The 21,267-nt window shown below is 56.4% G+C and overlaps 1 protein-coding gene across 2 annotated transcripts; it reads right to left on the bottom strand.

The window, feature by feature from the left end:
- Window positions 1-1,545: 1,545 nt before the first annotated feature.
- TAC4 (tachykinin precursor 4) lies at window positions 1,546-7,988 on the bottom strand. 2 transcript variants are annotated; one of them, XM_006940216.5, is made up of 5 exons: window positions 7,681-7,984; window positions 4,415-4,508; window positions 3,753-3,785; window positions 2,702-2,777; window positions 1,546-1,935 (listed from the first exon to the last, which is right to left on the bottom strand). In XM_006940216.5, exons 1-4 carry the CDS (start codon window positions 7,798-7,800, stop codon window positions 2,707-2,709), a joined length of 318 nt encoding a protein of 105 aa, XP_006940278.1. In that variant the 5' UTR covers window positions 7,801-7,984; the 3' UTR covers window positions 1,546-1,935; window positions 2,702-2,706. The 2 variants fall into 2 exon arrangements, with proteins under 2 accessions (XP_006940278.1, XP_011287489.1); XM_011289187.4 differs by lacking the exon at window positions 2,702-2,777 and having other exon boundaries at window positions 7,681-7,988.
- Between the last annotated feature and the right edge of the window lie 13,279 nt (window positions 7,989-21,267).

The following is a 21,267-nucleotide window of genomic DNA, read 5'->3' as shown; positions in this document are numbered from 1 at the left end:
GGGAGTGGCCTTTGCACATCTCAGTCCCCCCTGTAAGGGTCGTTAGATCTTCAAGGACAAATCTGTGTCCCCCTTCTTCCGTCTGAGTTCCTGGCCCAGTGCCGGCACAGAGAGGACGCTCACTAAATATTTGGTGACTCCAGTTTCTCTTAAATGTCCCAAATTTCAGTCTTCTTTGCCACTCCTTCAAGTTGGGCTATGATAGGGACCCGCCTCGGGACTACGGCACTGGGTGGGGGGACGGGGGATAGGAGTTCAGGAGTGGATGGAGTAAGGGGTGCATTAACTGGGGAATTCTGCAGGGGTGTCTGGAGAGGGCTTGCACCGCCCCCACTCCCATCTGGCTCACTGGCCGTGGGTGAGGTGGGAGAAGGAAGAGCGGGGAGACCTGAGGTTGATTCAGGGCTCATGATGAACAGGACGGAAGCTATTTTATTACAGGTCGAATAGAGGGATCTATCTTAACCGGTTGCGCTGACCCCCTCTGGCTGCCCCTTACTGGTCTCTGCTTTCACTGAAACCTTCCCTGGCACCCAGATGAAGGGCCTGCCCTCTCCTCCAGTGCCGTCTTCCCCTCCCTTTAAAAACAGCCTGGGGGCGCCTGGGTGGCTCAGTCGGTTAAGCGTCTGACTTCCAAGCGTCTGACTTCCGGCTCAGGTCATGATCTCACGGGTCGTGAGTTCAAGCAAGCCCCACGTCGGGCTCTGTGCTGACAGCTCAGAGCCTGGAGCCTGTTTCGGATTCTGTATCTCCCTCTCTCTCTCTGACTCCACCCCCCCCCCGTTCATGCCCTGTCTCTCTCTGTCTCAAAAATAAATATTAAAAAAATTTTTTAAATACAAAATAAAAACAGCCTGGCCACTCCACTCCCAAAAGATCAGATGTACCCCTCCCAAAAAACCTCTGACCCGTTTCCTCCTTTGTGGAGAGAGGGACACAGAAGCTAAATGTTATGTACCCTAGGGAATTAATGAATTGTCTTCTGCTGAGCCCACACAACTCCTTACTCGTCCCTTTACGTAGCCCCTCTATGCTTACTCCCTAGCTTTGCCCTCCGTGGTTTCATTCTGGTTGGCGGGCCTGTTTCTAAGCATCCCAGAGTCCTCTGTGCCCTGCCCTAACCCTAACCCCTGGGGCTGCGACAGTTGTCTCCCCATCAGACTGGGGGCTCCCTAAGGGTAGGAAGTGTTTCGTTGCTCCGGAGCTCTCCCCAGTGCTCAGAGCATGAACTAGCTGCCTATGTCCCAAAAGCAAAGCAGTTACTTGAAGAGCCCCTTTTTATACGTGAGAATTGATGAAGGAGGACCTGGGATCCAATTCCTCTCCAGGTCAGTGGACCCATGGATTCGGGTCGTTGAGATGATGACCTGTGAGTAGGGTAAAGGGTGTCTTTCAGGCTGGGGCTGTCCTGCTTACCTGTGTCCCAAAGGTGGGGACCAGGGCTGTTGAGAATTTCCCTTTGCGGTTCTGGAAAAGACCTCGCCTGCTGCCCTGCCGGGCCCCTGGGCATTCCTGCCATCTACCCTGTGCCAGAGAAGAAACTGCTCACCGTTTGTCCGTTTATTGAGCCCCTACTGTGTTCCAGGCACAGGAGACGTGGAAGCAGGTAGCACTCGGCCCTTGCTTAGTCGCTAGATGGGGGCTGAGAGCCGAGGGAGGGCAGGGTCAGCCCCAGCTCACGACTGAGACAACAGTGCCTTTATGCGTCACCATTGCCTAACACTGAAGAGTCCTGGAAGGAACCGCGGTGAGTTCAGTGAGCCGGCTGGGACACGGCAGCGTCGGGGCGCAGGAGACGCACGGAGAAGCGCGTTGGCCTGGCCGCTGTCAGCTGGAACGTCCAGGTAAGGAGACGGGGTTTCGGCCCCTGGGAAGTGTGCGGTGGGCGCTCTCACTCTGACCCGTGGTCCTTGTCCTCTCTGCCTGGGAAGGGTTCTGTGCATGACGGCGGCGGTTAGAAGAGCCTTGTCTGTCCCACCCCACCCCCCACCCCTGGAGGGCTTCCCCAGTGACTCCCCTCTGGGCCCTCCACTTCCCTACCCCCAGGCTGTACATATGTTGGACAAATGACAAGTTCATCTGTTGGGTATCGTATCTTCCCGGATTCAATCGTAAGCACCTCCAGAGCACAGATGGGCCAGCCCTCAGCTATTCTGTCTAAAAGAAGGGCAGTGCGAATCCAGTATTTGAAAGGCCAGAGGCCCTCCTGGAGATGTATAAGGTGCAGCGGACTAGGCAGCAGGAGACCCAGCGTTCGTCCCTGCTGTCCTCAGCTCACTGTGTGACTTTGGGCAAGTTGCTTCCCATCCCTGCAAAATGACGATCCCTGCCCCACACTCTGCACGGAGGGACACTGATCCCGTGTTGGTACTGAGGTGACTTCCATGGCCCTTCAGATGGAATCGCTCAGACATTTAGAAAAGAGTCTTGGGGTGGGGGGGGCGGGGGGGGTGGAAACAGAGGACTTGGCCATCTGGATGGAGAGGGTCCAGCTTCAGGACTACGGCTGTCTCGGGCCTGGATCATCAAAGGGACCGCCTCCCTGCACCTCGGCTGCGTTCTTCTATGGGACATCTGCCTAATGGCTGGTGGGGACCCTGCTCTGTTTGTCCAGCTGCTGGGCCCCCACCGTGGAGACGCAGTGAGGCGTCTGGTCGCTTTCTCCTGATGCCCTTGCAGTCCGCTGGAGGCTCTCACCTACCTTCTCTAGAGGGTCCTGCCCTGCCCAGGAGGCCCCACGCTCTTTGTGCCTGCTGGTGGGTGCCCTGGGGGTGGAGCTAGAAGAGACAGAAAAGAAGCAGAGCAGCACAGTAAGGCCGTCCTGGGACCCAAGAAGGGCAGGGCAGGGCAGGGCAGGGCCAGCCCTGGGGCCTTGTAAATGCAGTCGTTCCTCACGCATCCTGGGAGTTGAGGAAGAACCGTGGATTGGTTCATTTCGCTCACTGATTTCATTCATCGATTTCCGCCTCTTTCTCCTTCGCCGTCCCTCCCTTTGCTGTTCTTTCCACAGACACCTAGGGGGCACCTCTCACTGATGGAAACTCAGCGTTGTGGGTACCGGGGAGACAGCACACCTGCTCCTGCCCGAGGTGGGAGGGGCGCCACTCTGGGGACACCGGTCACGTGACCCAGCAAGGCAGGGCAGGGCAATGTGCCAAGGACAGCACGGCGCCCAGGGTAGGGCGGGCAGGCAGTGGGGGAAGGAGAGGTAGGGCTTGGAGTCAAGCCCGTGAGAGCAGCCCGGAGGATGTGGTGAGTCGTCAGAGCATTGGACTTGATCCTGAGTCCTGAGGGTGTGGTGGGTCAAGGTTGGTCGGTTTTCTTTTGATTTTTTTCCCCCCCTTTCACCAGGGATTTGGGGCAGGGTACCTACCGGCTGCTCAGATTTGCACTTTTCAGATCCTTCTAGGCTCAGTGTGGGCAATGGATTGGTTAGTTTTTCCAATTCCAGGCTTTAGACCCAAAGTGATTTTGAAACCTTTGGGCAGAACTGGCTGCATCCTGTCTCTTCCTTATCCCTGCAACTACTCCCCACCCCTCGCCGTCCCCGACCCCACAGGCACAGACCACCTCTCTAAGGAAACAGCCAGGAAGCCTAGTGTGTGGCCAAACCAGGCTGGCCCCACCCTCTCCGATGCCAGCCTGGCATGCCCCTGGCCAGAACATGTCCCCCACCTCCGGCTTGTTAGTGGCTGGGACAACTCCGCTCTCCCCAGGGAGCAGGCTGAGAGGAAAGCTTAGACAACACTTACCTGTTCTTCTCTCTGGCTGGATAGGAGGTATTCCTGGGGGGAAGAGAAAGAAGGAGTGAGAGCCACACTGCTTCCCTGGGGGCTTGGCGAGGCAGGAAGGGTTGGTGGCTCTTTGGGGCTCGGTGCCTTTTTTTTTTTTTTTAATGTGCATTTTTTTTTTTATTACAAAAGCAGCCTTTGAATACATGCCCACTATAAAAAGAGTCAAGTAATGAGAGGTTTGTGGAGTCAAAATTAAAGTCCCTTTCACCGTCTTCCCCTCACTTCCACTTCCCAGCCTCGATGTAACCACTGTTGACAGTTTGATGTCTATCCTTCTAGAAATTTCCGTATCTATTTGCATATATATGTAAGTATGCAGTTGTTAAAACAAAACAAAACAAAACAAAACAGGGGCGCCTGGGTGGCTCAGTCGGTTGAGCATCTGACTTTCGATGCCCTCACCCTTAGGGTGGCTGCACCCCCACATGCCAGAGGCAGCCCCGGTTTTCACACCTGTAGCCTGGCCTAGTGATCTCTCCACAAAGCGTCGCTGTTTGACGATCATTTATACGGACACCCTATGGCACAGGTGACCCCTACCGGCCTGGTGCCTGGGCTTGGTTTCACAGAACCCGCTCAGAACCACCCCTGTCTGGACAGCGCCCACCTTTGTCACTCACCTTCCACCCGCTTCCCCATCAGCCCAAAGAACTGGCTCGTTTTGCCCCTTTTCACCTCCTGAAGCGTGAGCTGAATGTGGGGGACGACACCGTCCTGGGGAAGCAAAGAGTTCATCGTTAGAGGCCGGAGACAAGACCGGGAGGGCAGCCTGAACACCAGCAACGTCGTGACTGTTGCTCCGTGCGGGCACGCGGCTCTGGCGCATTCTTTACCCAATACTGTGCCTACTAGACGCAATAGATAGCTAATGTTCTGCCTGTTACGTTCCTCACACGGTTCCCGGCGCTTCCGCATATGAACTCATTTCATCCCCGCTGAAGCCACACCAACTAAGAACCGGTATGGTTACCAGGTTACAGACAAAGACACCGAGGCACGGAGAGATTGGTTTGTCCAGAGACGGAGCCAGAACTTGAATCTGGGTCACCTGGCTCAAAGGCCAAAATCTCGTTTACTCTTCACAAACACCATATGAAGTAGTGACTGTGGTTTATCCCCACTCTGCAGATGGGGAAACTAAGACTTATGGGGGGGGTAAGTGACTTGTCCAAGGTCACACAGGAAGTGGTGGAGGCAGGATTTGAACCCAAGGAGTCTGCCTCCAGGGCCTGGGTTCTGCTCGATCTTAGAAATGTCTCCAAGCATAGACAAGGGGCGGGTGGGCACCTGGTAGGCAAGGCGGGAGACCTCCCCCTGCACCCTCACTCCCACTGCTTCCCCCCTGACTTCCCCCACGTATGCCCTACCCAACAGCCTGGGTCTCCCATATGGAACATGGCATGAGGCCTGGGGTGGAGGCCATGACCCTGGGCAAAGGCATTTTCTTTTCTTTTCTTTTCTTTTCTTTTCTTTTCTTTTCTTTTCTTTTCTTTTCTTCTTTCTTCTTTCTGTTTTTTTTAATGTTTATTTATTTTTGAGAGAGAGAGACAGACAGAACATGAGCAGGGGAGGGGCAGAGAGAGAGGGAGACGCAGAATCGGAAGCAGGCTCCAGGCTCCGAGATGTCAGCACAGAGCCCGACGCGGGGCTCGAACTCACGAACCGTGACCTGAGCCGAAGTCAGACGCTCAACCGGCTGAGCCACCCAGGTGCCCCCAAAGACCTTTTCATCCTTGAGCTGCTGGGCTGAAAGTTCTGGGCCGAGGGCTATGGGTTGAAGTTCTCATTTTTCCATCAGCCTTTGTGATGTGGGCCAATGTCATCTCACTTTCTGGCCTTAACCCCGAAGGGCTTGCTCAGCTCTGCCGAGAGGGAGAGAGGCTTGCTAGTGGAGAGAGTGACAATGGGTGACAGTCATTAGACCATCTTCACATCTCTGTGCGCCCAGTACCTGGCACAGAGCCTAGAACACAGCAGGTGTGGGATACAGAATGCCGAAGAGGGGCCCTTTCTCTGGCACTCTGGGAAGAGGGAGGAGGATGGGGGTCTCCTTTCCCAGGAAGGCTGAAGACAGGCAGCTAGAGCCCTCAAGTAACACGAGCCACCTGGCTGGAGTCGCCTCGCCTGGTCTGGAACCAGAAAAGCCTCCTTGGAGATCTGGACCCGTTTCTGAAAAGCTCATGAAAACCACTTTGGGTAAAAGGCGGCCTTCAAAGGCAAGCTGGACAGAATGGCTATCTATGAATTAAACAAGACTCCCCTCGCTCCCACCCTCCTGGGTGGCTGGACACTGGTCCCCATTTACCCGGGACAGACTCCTCCCCCTGCCTGAAGCCCTCCTCATGCATTTAACCCAAATCCCCAGCTCCAGGGATAGCTGCACGTGGGGGATCCCTCAGAGCGGGGGAGGTGACAAGTCATGCTGACCCTGCCTTGTTCCTTCCTTCCGTCCCCTCCCTCGTGGAGATGGTTCCTCTACTCCCAGCTTCCGGGGGCTGGGAAGCCCAGCAGACCGGGTGAGGTGCTGTTTCTCGCATGGCTGCGTAGAGAGCTCCCCGTCACGTGGCTCGGTGTCCCTGGGCCTGGGCCAGGTCCCGTGATGTTTGGCACAGATGCTGCAAAGCATGTCACAGCTTGCAGAGAGTCTCGGGGATCATCTTCCCTCGTCTCCCATTTTACAGGTGAGGACACTCACGGCCAGAGAGCAGCCGTGACCTTCCCAGGGTTGCACAGCGTCAGTGGAGAAGCGGAGACTTGAACCCAGGACTGCCCACCCTGCTGTCTTCGCGACCACACTCGGGGACAAAGCAGGGGTTCCTGGAAATCCACCACAAATGGCTGTTCCTTCGATGGCTCTCCCAGTGACCCCAGGGTCCTGACCATCCCGGGACTGGGAGAGCCAGGCTCAGGTTTGCCCCGTCTGCCCTCCTAAAACCCTTCACGGAACACTGGTCCTGTTTGCTCTGCTGGCCTCACTCCCCTGTCTGGGAGCTGCCCAAGGTCAGGGTCTTTGTCTTCCCAATCAGATGGAGTCGGGGCACATGCTGTGTGCCTAATTTTTGGGTTTCTCCCCAGTTTAGTAGAAGATACTGGCAATCAAACTCTTATCAGGAAATAAGAGTTTCTATACAGAAGATGAAACAGTGGTCCCGCCCCAAGTTGGCCCTCCCTTTGAAAGGAAATTCTGGGGCGGGGCGGGGGGGCGCCTGGGTGGCTCAGTCGGTTGAGCATCAGGCTTCAGCTCAGGTCATGATCTCGCAGTTTGTGAGTTCCAGCCCCGCGTCCAGCTCTGTGCGGACAACTCAGAGTCTGGAGCCTGCTTCGGATTCTGTGTCTCCTTCTCTCTCTGCCCCTCCCTCACTTGTGCTCTCTCTCTGTCTCTCAAAAGTAAATAAATGTAAAAAATAAAAAAAAAAAGGAAGGAAATTCTGGAAAATGTCCTCCGACAGACGGATACACCAAATCTGACCTTGGGCAAATGTGCAGTTGTGCTGTTGAATCTGCATAACCTTGCACAGACTGACCTTTCTGTGCCTCAGTTTCCTTATCTGTGAGATGGGGATAGTAATGGTATCTTCTCCATGAGGCTGATAGGAGGATTAAACTGGTGAATATTTATGAAGCATTTAGGCCAGTGCCGGGAACATAGTATATGTTAAGATACACACACACACACGCTCACACACGCTCACCCCCCCCCCCCACACACACACACTCACCCACTGTTCCATGTACATGTGCCCCTTCGGAGGTCTGCCAGGCCAGGGACCACGGCCCTGAACCTACCCACAGAGGGGAGTCAGACAACACGGCTAACAGTGTACCGGCAGAAGGGATCTTCTAACCCCTCCACCACGGACCAGCCCCTGCCTCACCCCAAAGGTACCTCCTCCAGGGTCACGGTTACCCAGGACCCTGCTTCAGCTCCGAGTGCCAGTTTCTCGTCAACTGTCCCGGTGCATGCAGGCAGCCCCATCAGGAGAAGCAGGGGGAGGCAGGGCAGCATGGTCAGTAGTGTTCGGTCCCCGGACCCTCTGGGAGCCCCTCTCGGCCTGTAGATGCTGCCCCCAGGTCTGGGTCCTCTCTCTGGCTCCTTTCGTGTGTGTGTGTGTGTGTGTGTGTGTGTGTGTGTGTGTGTGTGAAGCTCCACCTATTCTCGGTCCTTCCAGCTACCCTGCTTTTCCTTCGGCTTATCTGACCCCCGAGGCCACTTCCTGTGACTCCCACCCCTCCCTCCCCTGCTGGAAAGGCCAATGATACCAAAGGAGGGACCAGACCTCTTCCATTGCTGCCCCAGCACTTGATCCCCGGGCTCAGCGCTCTGATGCAACACCCGCCTCGCCTTTGGCTGCATTCCCTTGGTGGCAGGTGCACAATGGGGCACTGTGTGGGGCCTGGCTACAAGCCCGAGGGGGCCTTGTCACCCTGGAAATGGTGGGTGACAAGGGAGGGGGATTGTGCGGCTCCTCCCTGCCTGGTGCTCTGCTCCCCTGTAAGAGGGGCCTCTCCCCAGATCTTAGGATCCTACCGCTTGTCTCCCCATTGCTGAACCCCCCCCCCTTCCTGCTGTTCCTTTCTGTGTCCCAGGTTGTGTATAGAAACGCACGTCCCGCCCTGAGAGAAGGAACGTGGTGCTTGAAGGAGTGGAACTTCTTGAGAGAGAATTGGAATTCGCCAGAAGAATGGCCTCCTGCTGAGGTGTCATCAGGGCTAAACTACTTCCCACTGCTGTCAGAGTGATTTTTCTAGACCCCTAACCTGACCTGTCCTCCCTGCTCACAGCCTTCCAGTGTCTCCCCCATGGCTCCTGGCATAATGTTGGAGCTCCCCCAGCATGGCATCCAAGGCCTTTCTCCACGTAGTTCCTCCCTGTCTCCCATCCATCCATCTACCCACCCCCCATCCTCCCAGCCCCCCAATCCCCCCATCTATCCACCCATCCATCCATCCATCCATCCACCTACCCAGCCCCCCAGCCCCCCAGCCCCCCAATCCCCCCATCCATCCATCCATCCATCCATCCATCCATCCATCCATCTTTCTGTCCATCTGTCAGTGTAGGGCAAGGGCCCTGCGGTCAGAGACCTGAATTCCAATCCTAGCTCCACCACTAAATAGTTATGTGACCTTGACACATTACTTAACCCCTCTAAACCTTAGAATCCTCATCTGTAAGACGAGATTAACAACAGCACTTATTTCCAAAGTTGTTGGAGGATCAAATGAGATCATGAACGTGAAGCACTTAGCACGGGGGCGTGATGATAAATCTTTCACACCTTGAGCTATTATTCCTGTCGCTATCATCGACTGGGTGAGGCACTGGGCCACAGGGGATGAATGAGACCCCAACCCTGTCCTCCAGAATCTCGCAGTCCAGGAGAGGAGACCTCTGGCTGGCAGGTAAGCTCTGTTCAGTTTGGTGGGTGGCCGCATAGAGACGGGAGCCAGAGAAGGGCATATCCCCTCCCCAGTCTGCCTGGAAGCCATTCCCTGGTCCCAGACACGCTGCATCACCTGCTCCCAGGACAGGCCGAAACTCACCGCCCCGTGCTTCGACCTTGGTTGTTGCCTTGCCTGGGCCTCCTTTCCCACCTGACATAGTCCCACCCAGCCTTAAAGGTCCCGCTTCACCATCACCTCCACAGTAGAGTTTTTCTGCGTCTGTTCCTGACTCCAGCAAGAATTGATTGGCTCTTTTCCTCTGCTTTCCCAGTATCTCCTGTTTACATCTCTTGCAGCCCTGCATGGGGGGCAGGTGGGGGGGGGGGGTACTGGGGAGTGCAGGGTGTGGCCTGCACGGAGTAGCAGCCGATGGAGAGAGCGGATGCGAAACCCAGCCCTCTCTCTGTTCACCGAGCTGCACAGTCTGGCTCCTGCACAGTCTGGCTCGGGGCTTTGCACCCCTGGAGGAAGGCACTTTGCTCCCTTTCTCCCAGAGGGGACAGCCGGGCTGAGGATAGCCCTGCTGGTCTGCCACGAGCTCTCTGAGAGCGGGGCTGGGATATACACATGCTTGGCACACAGTGGGTCCTTAAGAAAAGTGCAGTCAAGGGGCGCCTGGGTGGCTCAGTCAGTTAAGTGTATGACTTCGGCCCAGGTCAGGATCTCGCGGTTCGTGGGTTCCAGCCCCACATGTGGGCACATGAGGGCTCTGTGCTGTCAGGACAGAGCCTGCTTCAGATCTTTTGTTCCTCTCTCTCTGCCCCTCCCTGCCCCCCCCTCAAAAATAAACATAAAAATAAAAAAAGAAATGAAGAGAGAAAGGAAGGAAGGAAGGAAGGAAGGAAGGAAGGAAGGAAAGAAGGAAGAAAGAAAGAAAAAAGAAAAAAGAAGGGAAGGAAGGAAAGAAAGAAAGAAAAAGAAAGAAAGAAGAAAGAAAGGAAGGAAGGAAGGAAGAAAGAAAAGAAAGACAGGAAGGAAGAAAGAAAAGAAAGAAGGTAAGAAAGAAAGGAAGGAAGGAAGAAAAGAAAGAAAAGGTAAGAAGGAAAGGAAGGAAGGAAGGAAAGAAAGAAGAGAAGAAAGAAAGAAAAAGAAAGAAAACAAAACCAAAAAAAAAAAGAAAAAAAAGAAAAAGAAAAAGAAAAGAAAGAAAAAGAAAGAAGTGTAGTCACTCTGAGTCCAGGCCAGGTTAGGCAGCCATGGATAAGGGCAAGTGTGGGGGTTGGGGGAGGACACCCCAAGCCCCCACCTCCACCTCCCCTCCAGGAATCTCTTTGATGGATCCTGATGGCTTGCGAATCCCTGCCTGTGCTAAAACACAGACTCCCTAGCTCCGCCCTATTCTGTAGCCAGCCCCCGTCTCCTGTCTCCTTTCGGGGTCGGTCTCAACACTCCAGGCGACAATCACTCAGCCTCCCACTGAACTTCCCCAAGGGCAGGGCAATTCCACCGTTTTGACAAGTTCTTCCTCACGGGGAGCAGGGTTTCCCTTTTAATCTCCATTTTACAGCTGAGGAAACTGAGGTCGGTTGGGTTTGCTCTAGGTTACGGAAAGCACCGGGGGGCCGACTAGCATCCCAGACCCCAGTCAGCTGCTTCCCGCCTCCCACTGGGGCCTCAGCCTGTAAGGGCAAGCAACACAGGGCTGGTGGCAGCGTGACAGCATGGCCCACTGCATGTAGGAGATGGCTTCCCATTTCGCAGGTCCAAACTGGGTGACCTTGGGACTTAAGGAGCTTCCCTGGGCCCCAGCTTCTCCATCTGCAAACCGGAGCTGCTACTCCTTGGGCGGTGGTCAAGATTCCAGGATTTCCCCGCTTGTAAAGAGCTCAGAGCCGTGCCTGGCCGGCACATAGTATGAGCTCAATTAATCCTAACAGGTTTGGCGGGGGGATTATTCGACCTCTGAAACCCTGGGCCTCGGCGTGGACTCCCGGCCCCGCCAGCGGAGAAGCCACCCCGCGTGGGACAGGATGTGGCCGGTGCCCAGCAGGGAGGAGGCGGGGGCGGGGGGGGGGGGGGGAAGGCACGGGGCAGAGGAGAGGGCGGCGGGAAGAAGGGAGAGAAAATCCCAAAGGTCCGGAAGGCCGGGAGGAAGGCAGGGCACGGGCTGGAAACCGCGGCTATTTGCAGCGTTGCCTTCGGGCTGCGGTCGGGCTGGCGCTCGCGGCCCTGGGGGCCGAGCCCGCCGCCCCGCCCGGTGCCCTCGGCCACCCGGGCACGGCCCCGGCCCGCGCGCCCCGCCGGACCCCGGTCCTCGCGGCCCCGGCGGCCGGAGGGCTGGGGCGCGGCGGCCGGGAGCCGGGACGAGGCCGACGGCGCGGAGCCGGGCGCGACCCCGGAGGGCTGCGTGGAGGCGGGTGCCGGCCGGTCGCGCGGGGCCGGGGCGGGCGCGGGTGGCCGTGTGCCCGCGGGGCGGGTCGCGGCCGTGGCGAGGCTCCCGGGGCGCCGGGTGGGCGCGCAGGATTGCTAAAGGCTGCGGTTTGGCAAAGCCCGCGGAGCCGAGAAGAGAAAGGGCGCAGGAGGGAGGGAGTTTTTTAAAGCTGAGGGCGAGCAGCGAGGAGGGAAACACGAGAGGAGGGCGGGATGCGGGCAGGAAGCTGACGTTTCCCGAGCGCCCACTCTGGCCCCAGGAGGAGGGAGGATGGGTCCCGCGGTGCCGGCCGGCTCCAGGAGGCCGCCCCGGGATTCGAACCTGGTGGGCCTGCCACCGCGTGCTCCGTCACCTTGACTGAGAACGCAGACGCGAGCCCGAGGGGAGCGGCGGGGCCCGGAGCGAGGAAGAAGGGAGGCTGGGAGGGGAGACTGGGGGTGGGGGGGGCTCCAGGGAGGGGTCGCGGCTGCCCCGAGGGGACACTTGCGGGGAGAGGGGCGGCCGTCAGGCTGCCGAGCTGGTTCCACCACCCCAGATGACGCCACAGGGGCCCTGCTTCAGTCTTTCCCACGCCCTTTCAGCGCCCCCATGTGGAAGCTTCTCCTGAAGCCTGGTCTCCCCTCCTAGGTCTCGGAGTGGGCGGATCCAGGTAGGGCAAGAGCTGGGTGCCGGTCCCCCTGGCCTGTCCTCTGGATAGAGGGACAGGAGGTGAAGGAGGGGCTGGGCCGCCAGAGGGGGGCGAGCCTTCTCAGCGGCAGCGTGGTCCTTCTAAGGGAGGGCGATGGATAAGAGTAGCCGGGGCGTGCTGATCTGATCCGGCACAACCCTCTGAAAAAGGCAACTCCCCCGCACCTCAGAGGTTACACTCGAGCAGGCATTGATTCTGGATTGAGCACCTTGCAGCATGGGAGTTGTTCCAGAACAGAGATGCAGGAAACAGACAAGCATCGATAACAATTTAACCCAGTGTGGAAAGCGCCATGGAAAGGGCATCTGGGGAGAAACGAAGATTCCCGGACCCCCTTTACCCGCATTTATGGTGCAGGCACACTCCAGACACTTGTCCTAGACAGGACACCATGGGTTTGGAAAAGTGAGCGCAGAGGAAGCAGACAGAGCCGTGGCCCTCTGCGCCCAGAGGTTGTGTGGGCGGATATCTCCGCCCAGAGTCATGGCAGACGTTTGGGCCCAAGCCTGCCTTGTTTTTGACATCTAGCCCCTCAGTTGTGCCCCGAATATCTCCGGAAAGGCCTGGGGTTACTGCTCAGTTTCAGAAAGAGAATTCTCCCAGTCCCGAGAATGATTCAGAGCAGCCCCTGACCTCACTCACCCTTATCGGCAGGCACCTCCCCCCACCGTAAAAAGCACATCCTGGCCCTGGGAACTTCCCACCCTGTCTCCTCACCTTTCTCCATAGGGCCTTGGCACCCACTTACATCTTTCTTTTTGCAACCAGGCTCTGTAAGGAAAGACACACGAGCAGAGTTGGGGGGCGGGGGGAGCGGTATTTGTCCCCAAGAAGGATTTAAGTGACGAGTAGAAGCAAACCATGGTTAAGAATAAGACTCCGGGTTCAAATTCTGACCCCCTCACTTGCCCTCTGTGTGACTGCAGGCAAGTGAGTTAACCTTTCTGAACTTCACTTACCTTATCGATAAGGTGGGGGTAATAAGATAGTCACTTCAAAAGGTTGCTGATGGGGCGCCTGGGTGGCGCAGTCGGTTAAGCGTCCGACTTCAGCCAGGTCACGATCTCGCGGTCCGGGAGTTCGAGCCCCGCGTCGGGCTCTGGGCTGACGGCTCGGAGCCTGGAGCCTGTTTCCGATTCTGTGTCTCCCTCTCTCTCTGCCCCTCCCCCGTTCATGTTCTGTCTCTCTCTGTCCCAAAAATAAATAAACGTTGAAAAAAAAAAAAGGTTGCTGAGATGTTTAAATGAGATAATGCATAGGAGAACTTCACGCAGCACCGGGCACATTGTAAGCCTTAATACATGGTAGCAGTTTATTGCCATTAATCATGTAATTGAACAATAACACTCATCCATGTTTTACGGGAAAGCCCAGATTAAGGAAAGTGATTTCAGGCATTTCCTGATATTTTGCCATCGGACCGAGAGTTTCCTAAGGACAGAGACTGGGTCTGACCTGTCAGACTAGGAGTTCCCTTGTGGCCAGGTCTCTTAGACAAGGTTCTGTGAGCCAGGTTTTAAAGGTAGGGTTCAGGGGTGCCTGACTTCGGCTCAGGTCACGATCTCATGGTTCGTGGGTTCGAGCCCTGCATCGGGCTCGGGACTGACAACGCACAGCTTGGAGCCTGCTTCAGATGCTGTGTCTCCCTCTCTCTCTCTGCCCCTCCCCCGCTCACACTCTGGCTCTCAAAAATAAATTAAAAAAAAAAGTAAAAAATAATAATAAATAAATAAAGGTAGAGTTCAGAAGCTTCAGGCCTGAGGGCCGAGGGAGGCGGGTGAAACCCCCCCTTGTTGGTGGATGTGGGTTCAGGTCCCGCCCCGCCTCGACTGTGGGGTGGGAAGAAGTCTCTTTTGTCTGCTTCTCCCAGAGCCCATGAGCAATACAGGCATCCAGAGTCTGACCCCATTAGTGGGAGAGGCGAAGCTCATGATGTAAATCAGCTCTTTTTTCCTGGATCTTGGTTAGCGAGTGTGGGAGAAAAGTGAACAGCTAATTGAAAATATAATTATAATGCACTGTCCTTTGTCTACCGAGTGGAGCCTCCAGACCCCACTGTCTGCGGAACAGTTTGTTTCTCGAGTCCAGGAGGACCCTGGAGCCAGCCACCCAGAGACAGCACCCACGGGTTGGGTAACTTGGCAGGTTGTGGCAAGAGGCTCAGGACTGAACCTCCGTCCTGCTCTCCCTGACCACTGTCTGGAACACCTGAGCCCACGGAGCTCTCAGAAGAATGCTGAGTTCAGGAAACCCTGAGCAGGCTTCCCTGGGAAGCCGGGAGGAGGGAAGGCTGGGGAGGGCAAATTTCACCCAGCAGACACTGACTGGGGAGTCACTGAAAGCCGGAGAACAAAGGATTTGTATGGGATTTTGTTGGTGGTGGTTTTTTTCCCCCCTTCATGGGTTCCCAAAGCCGCCTCCTCTCCATGGGGTGACCAAGAGAAGGGGCTGAAAGTGGGGAGGAGTTGGAGACAGGAAAGTCTGTTAGGAGGTAATCAGGATCGTCTAAGGAGATGGGGGCTGGAGGAGGGCTGGCTCAGAGCATTGCAGGGGGGCGTCAACAGGTCTGAGCTCCGGAGGGACAGAGTGGGGGGGGGGCACTGGGATGACGACGAAGAGGAAGGAGAACAGGCTCCGGGAGTGTGGGGGAGGAGCTGGTGGGTGTCACTTTGGACGGTGACAGTTTGAAGTATCTGTGGATGGACCTGGGGTGGACCAGGAAGGGCTGGGGGCTTAGGGGCCAAGGTCATAGAGCTTCAGGAGGTCAGCGTACCACGATGGTGAAGCGAGGGGATGACCCAGGGAAATCTCAACTAAAAAGGCTGAAGCTGGACATCTGAGCAGCCTCAGTACTTAAGAGGCAGGTGGGGGACAGGGCGTGGGGCGAGAGATGACACGGGAGAAATCAGAAGGGTGGGTGCGTGGGAGAGAGGAGAGGCACAGACATACAGGCGAGAGATGCTTATGAAATACACATACGGATGTCAACAAACGTGTACGTTAATGCCTAGAAAAAACAGTGCAGAACACGTGTGGTTTGGCGGTGGTACTTTTGGGACGGGCGGTAGGTAATGGGGTTTCCATGGTCTGTTCGATATCCTAACATTGTCTGAATATGTTACAGTGAGATACGTGCATACGTTACTTTCACAGTGTAAAACAAGATAGGAGCGGGGCCTGGGCGGCTCAGCCAGCGAAGAAATGTCCGACTCTGGATTTTGGCTCCGGTCTCAATCTCACGGTTTGTGAGTTCGAACCCCGAGTCAGGGCTCCGCACCGTCAGTGGGGAGCTCGCTTGGGATTCTCGCTCTCTCCCTTTCTTTCTGCCCCTCCACTGCTCGCGCTCTCTCTGTCTCTCCCTCTCTCAAAATAAATAATCAATAACCTTAAAAAAAAATTCTCTCTCTCTCTCTCTCCCTCCCTCTGCACCCCTCCCCAGCTGGCGCAGGCGCTCTGTCTCTCTCTCAAATAAAAAGAAGTAAATAAATGAAACAAGATAGGAAGTCCTCAAACTGTCCATTAACAGGAGAAGGGATTAGTCAGTTGTGGCCACGGAATACTCTACAGCAGTGGAAATGAATCAGAATGTGGATATCAACTCGGATATCAAGTGTTAAGCAAGAAAAGCAAGTTGCAGCCTACCTATTGGATGATTCCATCTGTGTAGAATTTAAAAACATAGATCCGTATTATAAATGGATACATAAACGTGTAGTGTGTGTTTGTATGTGTGTGTGTGTGTGTATATATATATATATATATATATATAATATGGACACAGAAAAGACTCGCGAGAATATGTGATATGTTCAGAAGAGAGCTTGCCTATGGGAGGGGGAGGGCAATTGGGGGACACAGGTGGCTTCGGTTTTCTCTGTAATGACTCATTCAGTAAACTGGATATTGAGTATTCATGTGTGCTGTCCTATTATCTGTACATTTAAAAAAAATTTTTTTTAAACGTTTATTTATTTTTGAGACAGAGAGAGACAGAGCATGAACGGGGCAGGGGCAGAGAGAGAGAGCGAGACACAGAATCGGAAGCAGGCTCCAGGCTCTGAGCCATCAGCCCAGAGCCCGACGCGGGGCTCGAACTCATGGACCGCGAGATCGTGACCTGAGCTGAAGTCGGACGCCCAACCGACTGAGCCACCCAGCCGCCCCTATTATCTGTACGTTTTTATGTGCTGGGTATTATTAATACATTTTGAAAAAACAGAAGGGAAATATGAAAAACCATGGGGGAGAAGGGTTTTATGAAAGAGGGGCAGGGTGGACAGTATGAAAAGTAAATTAGGGGCGGCAGGTGGGGCCTGGGTTGCCCTGGGGTAGGGGGGGTGCCCACCAGCGTTTCCGGCCCATAGGCAGACGGTCTGCTTTCAGCGTTCCTGCTAAGACCCCTGGCCAGAGGGTTTTGAGACCCCACTCTCAGCCAGTGGTCCAGCTGGGGCCCCCACCGCCTCTGGGACACACGCGGGGACACTGAGGCTCTTGGATGTTGCTGATGATGACGCAGGGAAGCTGTCCTCCTCTGTCACCAAATAGGAAATGCAGTTATCACCCTGGGAGAGACTCCTTGAGGATCAGAGGGGTGACAGCAGCCCTGCGGGGGGAGGCGTAGATTGATTGGCCCCGAGGCAGGGGGATGACCATGCTGCGGCAGGAGTCGGCGAGTCTCTGGCGCCCAGGGGGCGGGTGGGCGAGGACAGTGTTGAGGCTTGAAGGTTTGAGGAGGCAAAAGCCAAATCCTGGTGCCCAGGCATGGAGAGTGGGCGATGCCCGGGCTTGGCAGACAGCGGGCTGAAAGATGCAATGCCAAGCTGGGGAGAGGGGTTGCCAGGGCCGGAGATCAGAGGAGTGGATGGGGGAGGGCCCAGACACTGTCAGGGCTTGAAGCAGGAGGCCGCTGCCGGGGGGCAGGGTTGGGGGGGGGAGGGAGCCCTAGAGCTCACCCTTTCCCCTCCGTCTCATTCAGTTTTGCGACAAAAACAGATGCCTTTTGTTGATGAGCTATAAAGCCTCTGTTGGTGAGTTTCAGAGTCCACAGGGCCCTCTGGGGCCATCTTTTCCAATCCTGTCTTTGTACAGATGGGGACAGTGATGCTCGCAGTGGGGAACTGGCCTTTCCGGGGCCACCCAGTGAGAGTAGCCACAGGACCTGGACCCAACCCGCCTGTGTGTCCTTGTCTGTATACCTGTGGGGGTACTGGGTCCGGGGTAGGAGTTGGGGTGGGTGTGCCCGGAGTGAAGGGCTCCAGTCTTGGCCAAGGGAGCCAGGGGTCTCGGTGGGGAGGCAGGCAGAACACATGCAAACCCAGCCAGCTGTGGAATGGTCGCCCGCACCCCTGGGGAAATGTTCTGGGGCAACAGCGAAGTGTACCTCCTGTGAGCTGGGACCTTTGGGAGAGGGGGGCCTATGGAAGCTATAGCTTCGGCAGAGCTAAAAAAAAAAAAAAAAATGGAGAGGCACTAAATCCATTAAGAATTAATTTTCAGTGGCAACCAAATGGCCTACAGTACCAGAAAAGACTTCGCAAGACAAAAGTACATCACGAAGGTGGGATTATTACTGGCTGTCTGGAGCTGACCTTGGTTGACCCAGGGGGTCAGGGTGTGGGTCTTCTGATCAGCAGATGATCCTGAGGCCCGTAGGTCTCCTGGGGGACACAGCGAAGTTTTCTCTTAATTTTCCTCCACTGCAGGCCCAGGAACATGTACTGTCAGCCAAGGAGGAGGGTCAATTGGGAAGTGGCCCTGAAGAACATTGATCCCCCTCTTCATTAAAAAAAAAAATGTAGGGCGCCTGGGTGGCTCGGTCGGTTGAGCATCTGACTCTTGGTTTTGACTCAGGTCATGATCTTGCAGTTCGTGGGGTCAAGGGCCCGTGTCGGGCTCTGTGCTGACAGCTCAGAGCCTGGAGCCTGCTTCGGATTCTGTGTCTCCCTCTCTCTCTCTGTCCTTGCCCTGCGCATGCTCTGTCTCTCAAAAATAAACATTAAAAAAAAAGTTTATTTCCTTATTTTTGAGAAAGAGAGAGCACGCGCAGGGGAAGGGCAGAGAGTGAGGGAGACAGAGAACCCCAAGCAGGCTCCCTGCTGTCAGCGGCAGATCCTGACCCGGGGCTCGAACTCACGAACCGTGAGATCATGCCCCCGGGGCCGAAATCAAGAGTCCGAGACGCTCAACCGACTGAGCCACCCAGGTGGCCGTCTCCCTCCTCATTTTGCAAAGGAGCAGATTGAGGCCCGGGGAGCAGTAACATAAATCTGCAATACGACCATTTTTTTCAACACTTCGTTTATTTCTAAGATGTGTCTGAGGCCTTGCATGTGAGCGAAGGCGTGCTTGGCATTCTGGGAGGGCGTTGGCCTGAGCTGAGACGTCCCAGAGGGTAAAGAACGCCCCTAGACGGATGCTCAGTGGCGTGGGCCTGGCTGGGCAGAGACGGAGGGGTGGGGATCTGCCCTGTTGTCCTCTGCTCAGGAGAGGGGACCAGTTTCAGCCTCCACTTCAGGACCCTCCCCCACGGCTCCTTTGCCTGAGAGGGCCTGCTTTGGAAGGGCGGCCCACCGTTGGGGAAGGGTGGGGTGTCCAGCAGCTCCCAGGGGCTGCGGGATGGGACCCATTTAGCTTCCATAGTCATCTGACCCCCATGACTCAGGCCTGGCTGGCCCTGCCCATGGAGGGCAATGGGCCAGTCTGAGCTCATCACCACTGCCTGGAGCAGAAGTGGTAAACAAATTCACCCTCTGCCTCCCTGCCCCGTGAGAGGAAGCAGGGAAGAAGGTGAGGTGGGGAGCCCTCGAACATTCCACCTGGCCCAAGCCATCTGCATAACACAGGTGCACGCGATAAGTGTCCGTGGGGCCTGTGCTGGGCTATTGCAGGTGGGCGACGTGTGCAGAAGTGTGTTTGCCTTCACATACGTCCTTAGGGGAGCTGTGGCCAGATTTTTCCAGGGGCCAAGTTGGCCAGGACTCACGGGGACCATCTCATCCCATCCCTGGTGTCTGGGGCCACCAGTTGAAGGCTCATGAGGCTGGACCTGAAGGCTAAGGGTCCCTGGTCTGAACGGCTGGATCGCGGCCTCCCAGCTTTCAGGTCTCATGGCCCAGACCCGTGTGCTGGGGGGTCTCTGTGGCCTCTGGGAGCCTCTCAGAGGCTGCAGACAAATGTTCTTGGGTTACTGCTTTGGCCTGCCTGGGCCCGCCGCAGCAGGTGAGAGGGCCCCGGCTTCAGCATATCCTCTCCCCCGCCCCCGTCTTGCTGTGGGCCTCTGGCTCCTTCTCCTGTCCTGCCATCTCACTCTCTCTCCTTCTGTCCTTCTCCGCTCCCTCCTTCAGGCCTTTCTGTCTTCCTCCTTTTCTTCGATACCCACTTCCCCCCATCTTTTCTCCATCTCTTCGCTCAACCCTGTCACCAGCATTGCTACTGGTGGCCACCAGATGGCAGCAGCGCATCGCGGGTCCCATCCTCGTGGGGGGGGGGGGCTCCTTCCCTTCCCCCTCCACCCCCACCTGCCCCTGCCGCCACACCAGGATGATTAACCACCCCTAACCCTTCACAACACCCACACCCTGCCCAGTGCTTTGCTGGGACTTTAGACATGGAGGAAAAGAGTAGCAAAATACAGGCAGGGCCAGGGTGGGGGCCGGGAGCTCCCTGGAGACGCTCTACTATCCCTGCAGGGTAACACCTCGCAAAAGGTGTTTGCACACATTGCGGCACTTACTCCTGGAAACTGGGAAGTCCTGGAGAGCATCCCCACTTTACACGCGAAGAAGACAAGACCCAAAGAAATGAAGTCACTTGTCCAAGTTGGGACAAGTTTCTGTCTTCTCCTTTGTTCTCTCTATGCATCTTGAAGCTGTCTCTCCTAAGGAGGCTGAAATGTGCAAGAGCCAGCCCCTCTCTGCCCTGGGAACCCCCAGGCTGACGCGGAGGCACAGCCCTGTCCCAGGAGCCACAGAATGGCGGAGACAGAGGTACAGCCTTCCGGGAGCCTCTACTGGTGTTGAGCCGGAGCTAGGTGAAGGTCATCAGGGCAGGCCTCCTGGAGGAGGCAGGGGCCAAGACTAGGGGAAGGTAGGCTGAGTAAAGGAATGTCTTCCGTGGCAGCTATCAGGCCAGGAGCTGCTCAGCGATCCTCATGTATGGGGAGCAGATGGGGTGGGCTCGCTGCAGCCCTGGAGGCAGGGGAGGGGACCATGGCGGCCCTACCTTGGGCCATGCTCCTTTCCTGGCCCACTGCCCTGCCCCACCCCCTCACTCCCTGTCCCACTGGGAGACCAGCAGTGGGCTGGGGACAGGAGGCCCAGGGTGGGGTCCCTTCCCCAGGGCCTGAGCAGGATCCTGAGCCGGCTGTGGCAGTGCCCAGGAGCCAGAGAGGAGCCGCCCCCCCTCACCCCCTTGGGCCCCTCTGTAATTAGGGCTATTTTTAGGCCCCTCTTCCTTCCTATTTCAGGCCTCTGGACTGGGCCGGAGAGTGGGGCTGTCCTGGGGCCGAGGGCTGGAGCCTCTAAACTGGGCCCTGGCGTGGGAGCTGCAGCCACAGCGCAGACCACAGCGGGGGCGGAGTCCTGGCGGGGGAGGGGAACCAGGACGTGGCCAGGCCCCGGGGCCGGGCCGGGTGGGGGCGTATCTTGGCTCATCTGAGCCCTCCCCTGTCCCCTCACTGGCCCAGCCCTCTGTCCTGCTGCCCCCCCCCCCCAGCCCTGCCGGTGTGAGGCGGTGAGCCTTGGGCCCGCATCGCGGCGCATGTCCCAGATCGCACAACCCCAGCACCTTCAGGAGAGTGTCACCCTAGGAGGGGTGCTCAGGATGCCCATAATAACGACCAGCATTTACTGAGTGCTTACTGTGTTGTTAGTACTTCACCTGGATTAATTCATGTACTGTCTACAACAACCCTGGGAGGTCAGTGCTATCTTATCCCCACTTTACAGAGAGGAAACCCGAGGCTCAGAAGT

The sequence above is a fragment of the Felis catus genome, chromosome E1, assembly GCF_018350175.1.
Source record: "Felis catus isolate Fca126 chromosome E1, F.catus_Fca126_mat1.0, whole genome shotgun sequence".
Classification (NCBI taxonomy): domain Eukaryota; kingdom Metazoa; phylum Chordata; class Mammalia; order Carnivora; family Felidae; genus Felis; species Felis catus.
The sequence above is the reverse complement of the archived record's forward strand: the minus strand, read 5'-3'. Positions and strand labels throughout refer to the sequence as shown.

Coding starts and splice junctions, on each gene's coding strand:
- TAC4 (XM_006940216.5), bottom strand. CDS start 7,800: ATGCTGCCCTGCCTCCCCCTGCTTCTCCTGATGGGGCTGCCTGCATGC. Junction 4,509..7,680: donor TAACCGTGACCCTGGAGGAG/GTACCTTTGGGG, acceptor TTGCTTCCCCAG/GACGGTGTCGTCCCCCACAT. Junction 2,778..3,752: donor CCAGCCAGAGAGAAGAACAG/GTAAGTGTTGTC, acceptor TGTCTCTTCTAG/CTCCACCCCCAGGGCACCCA.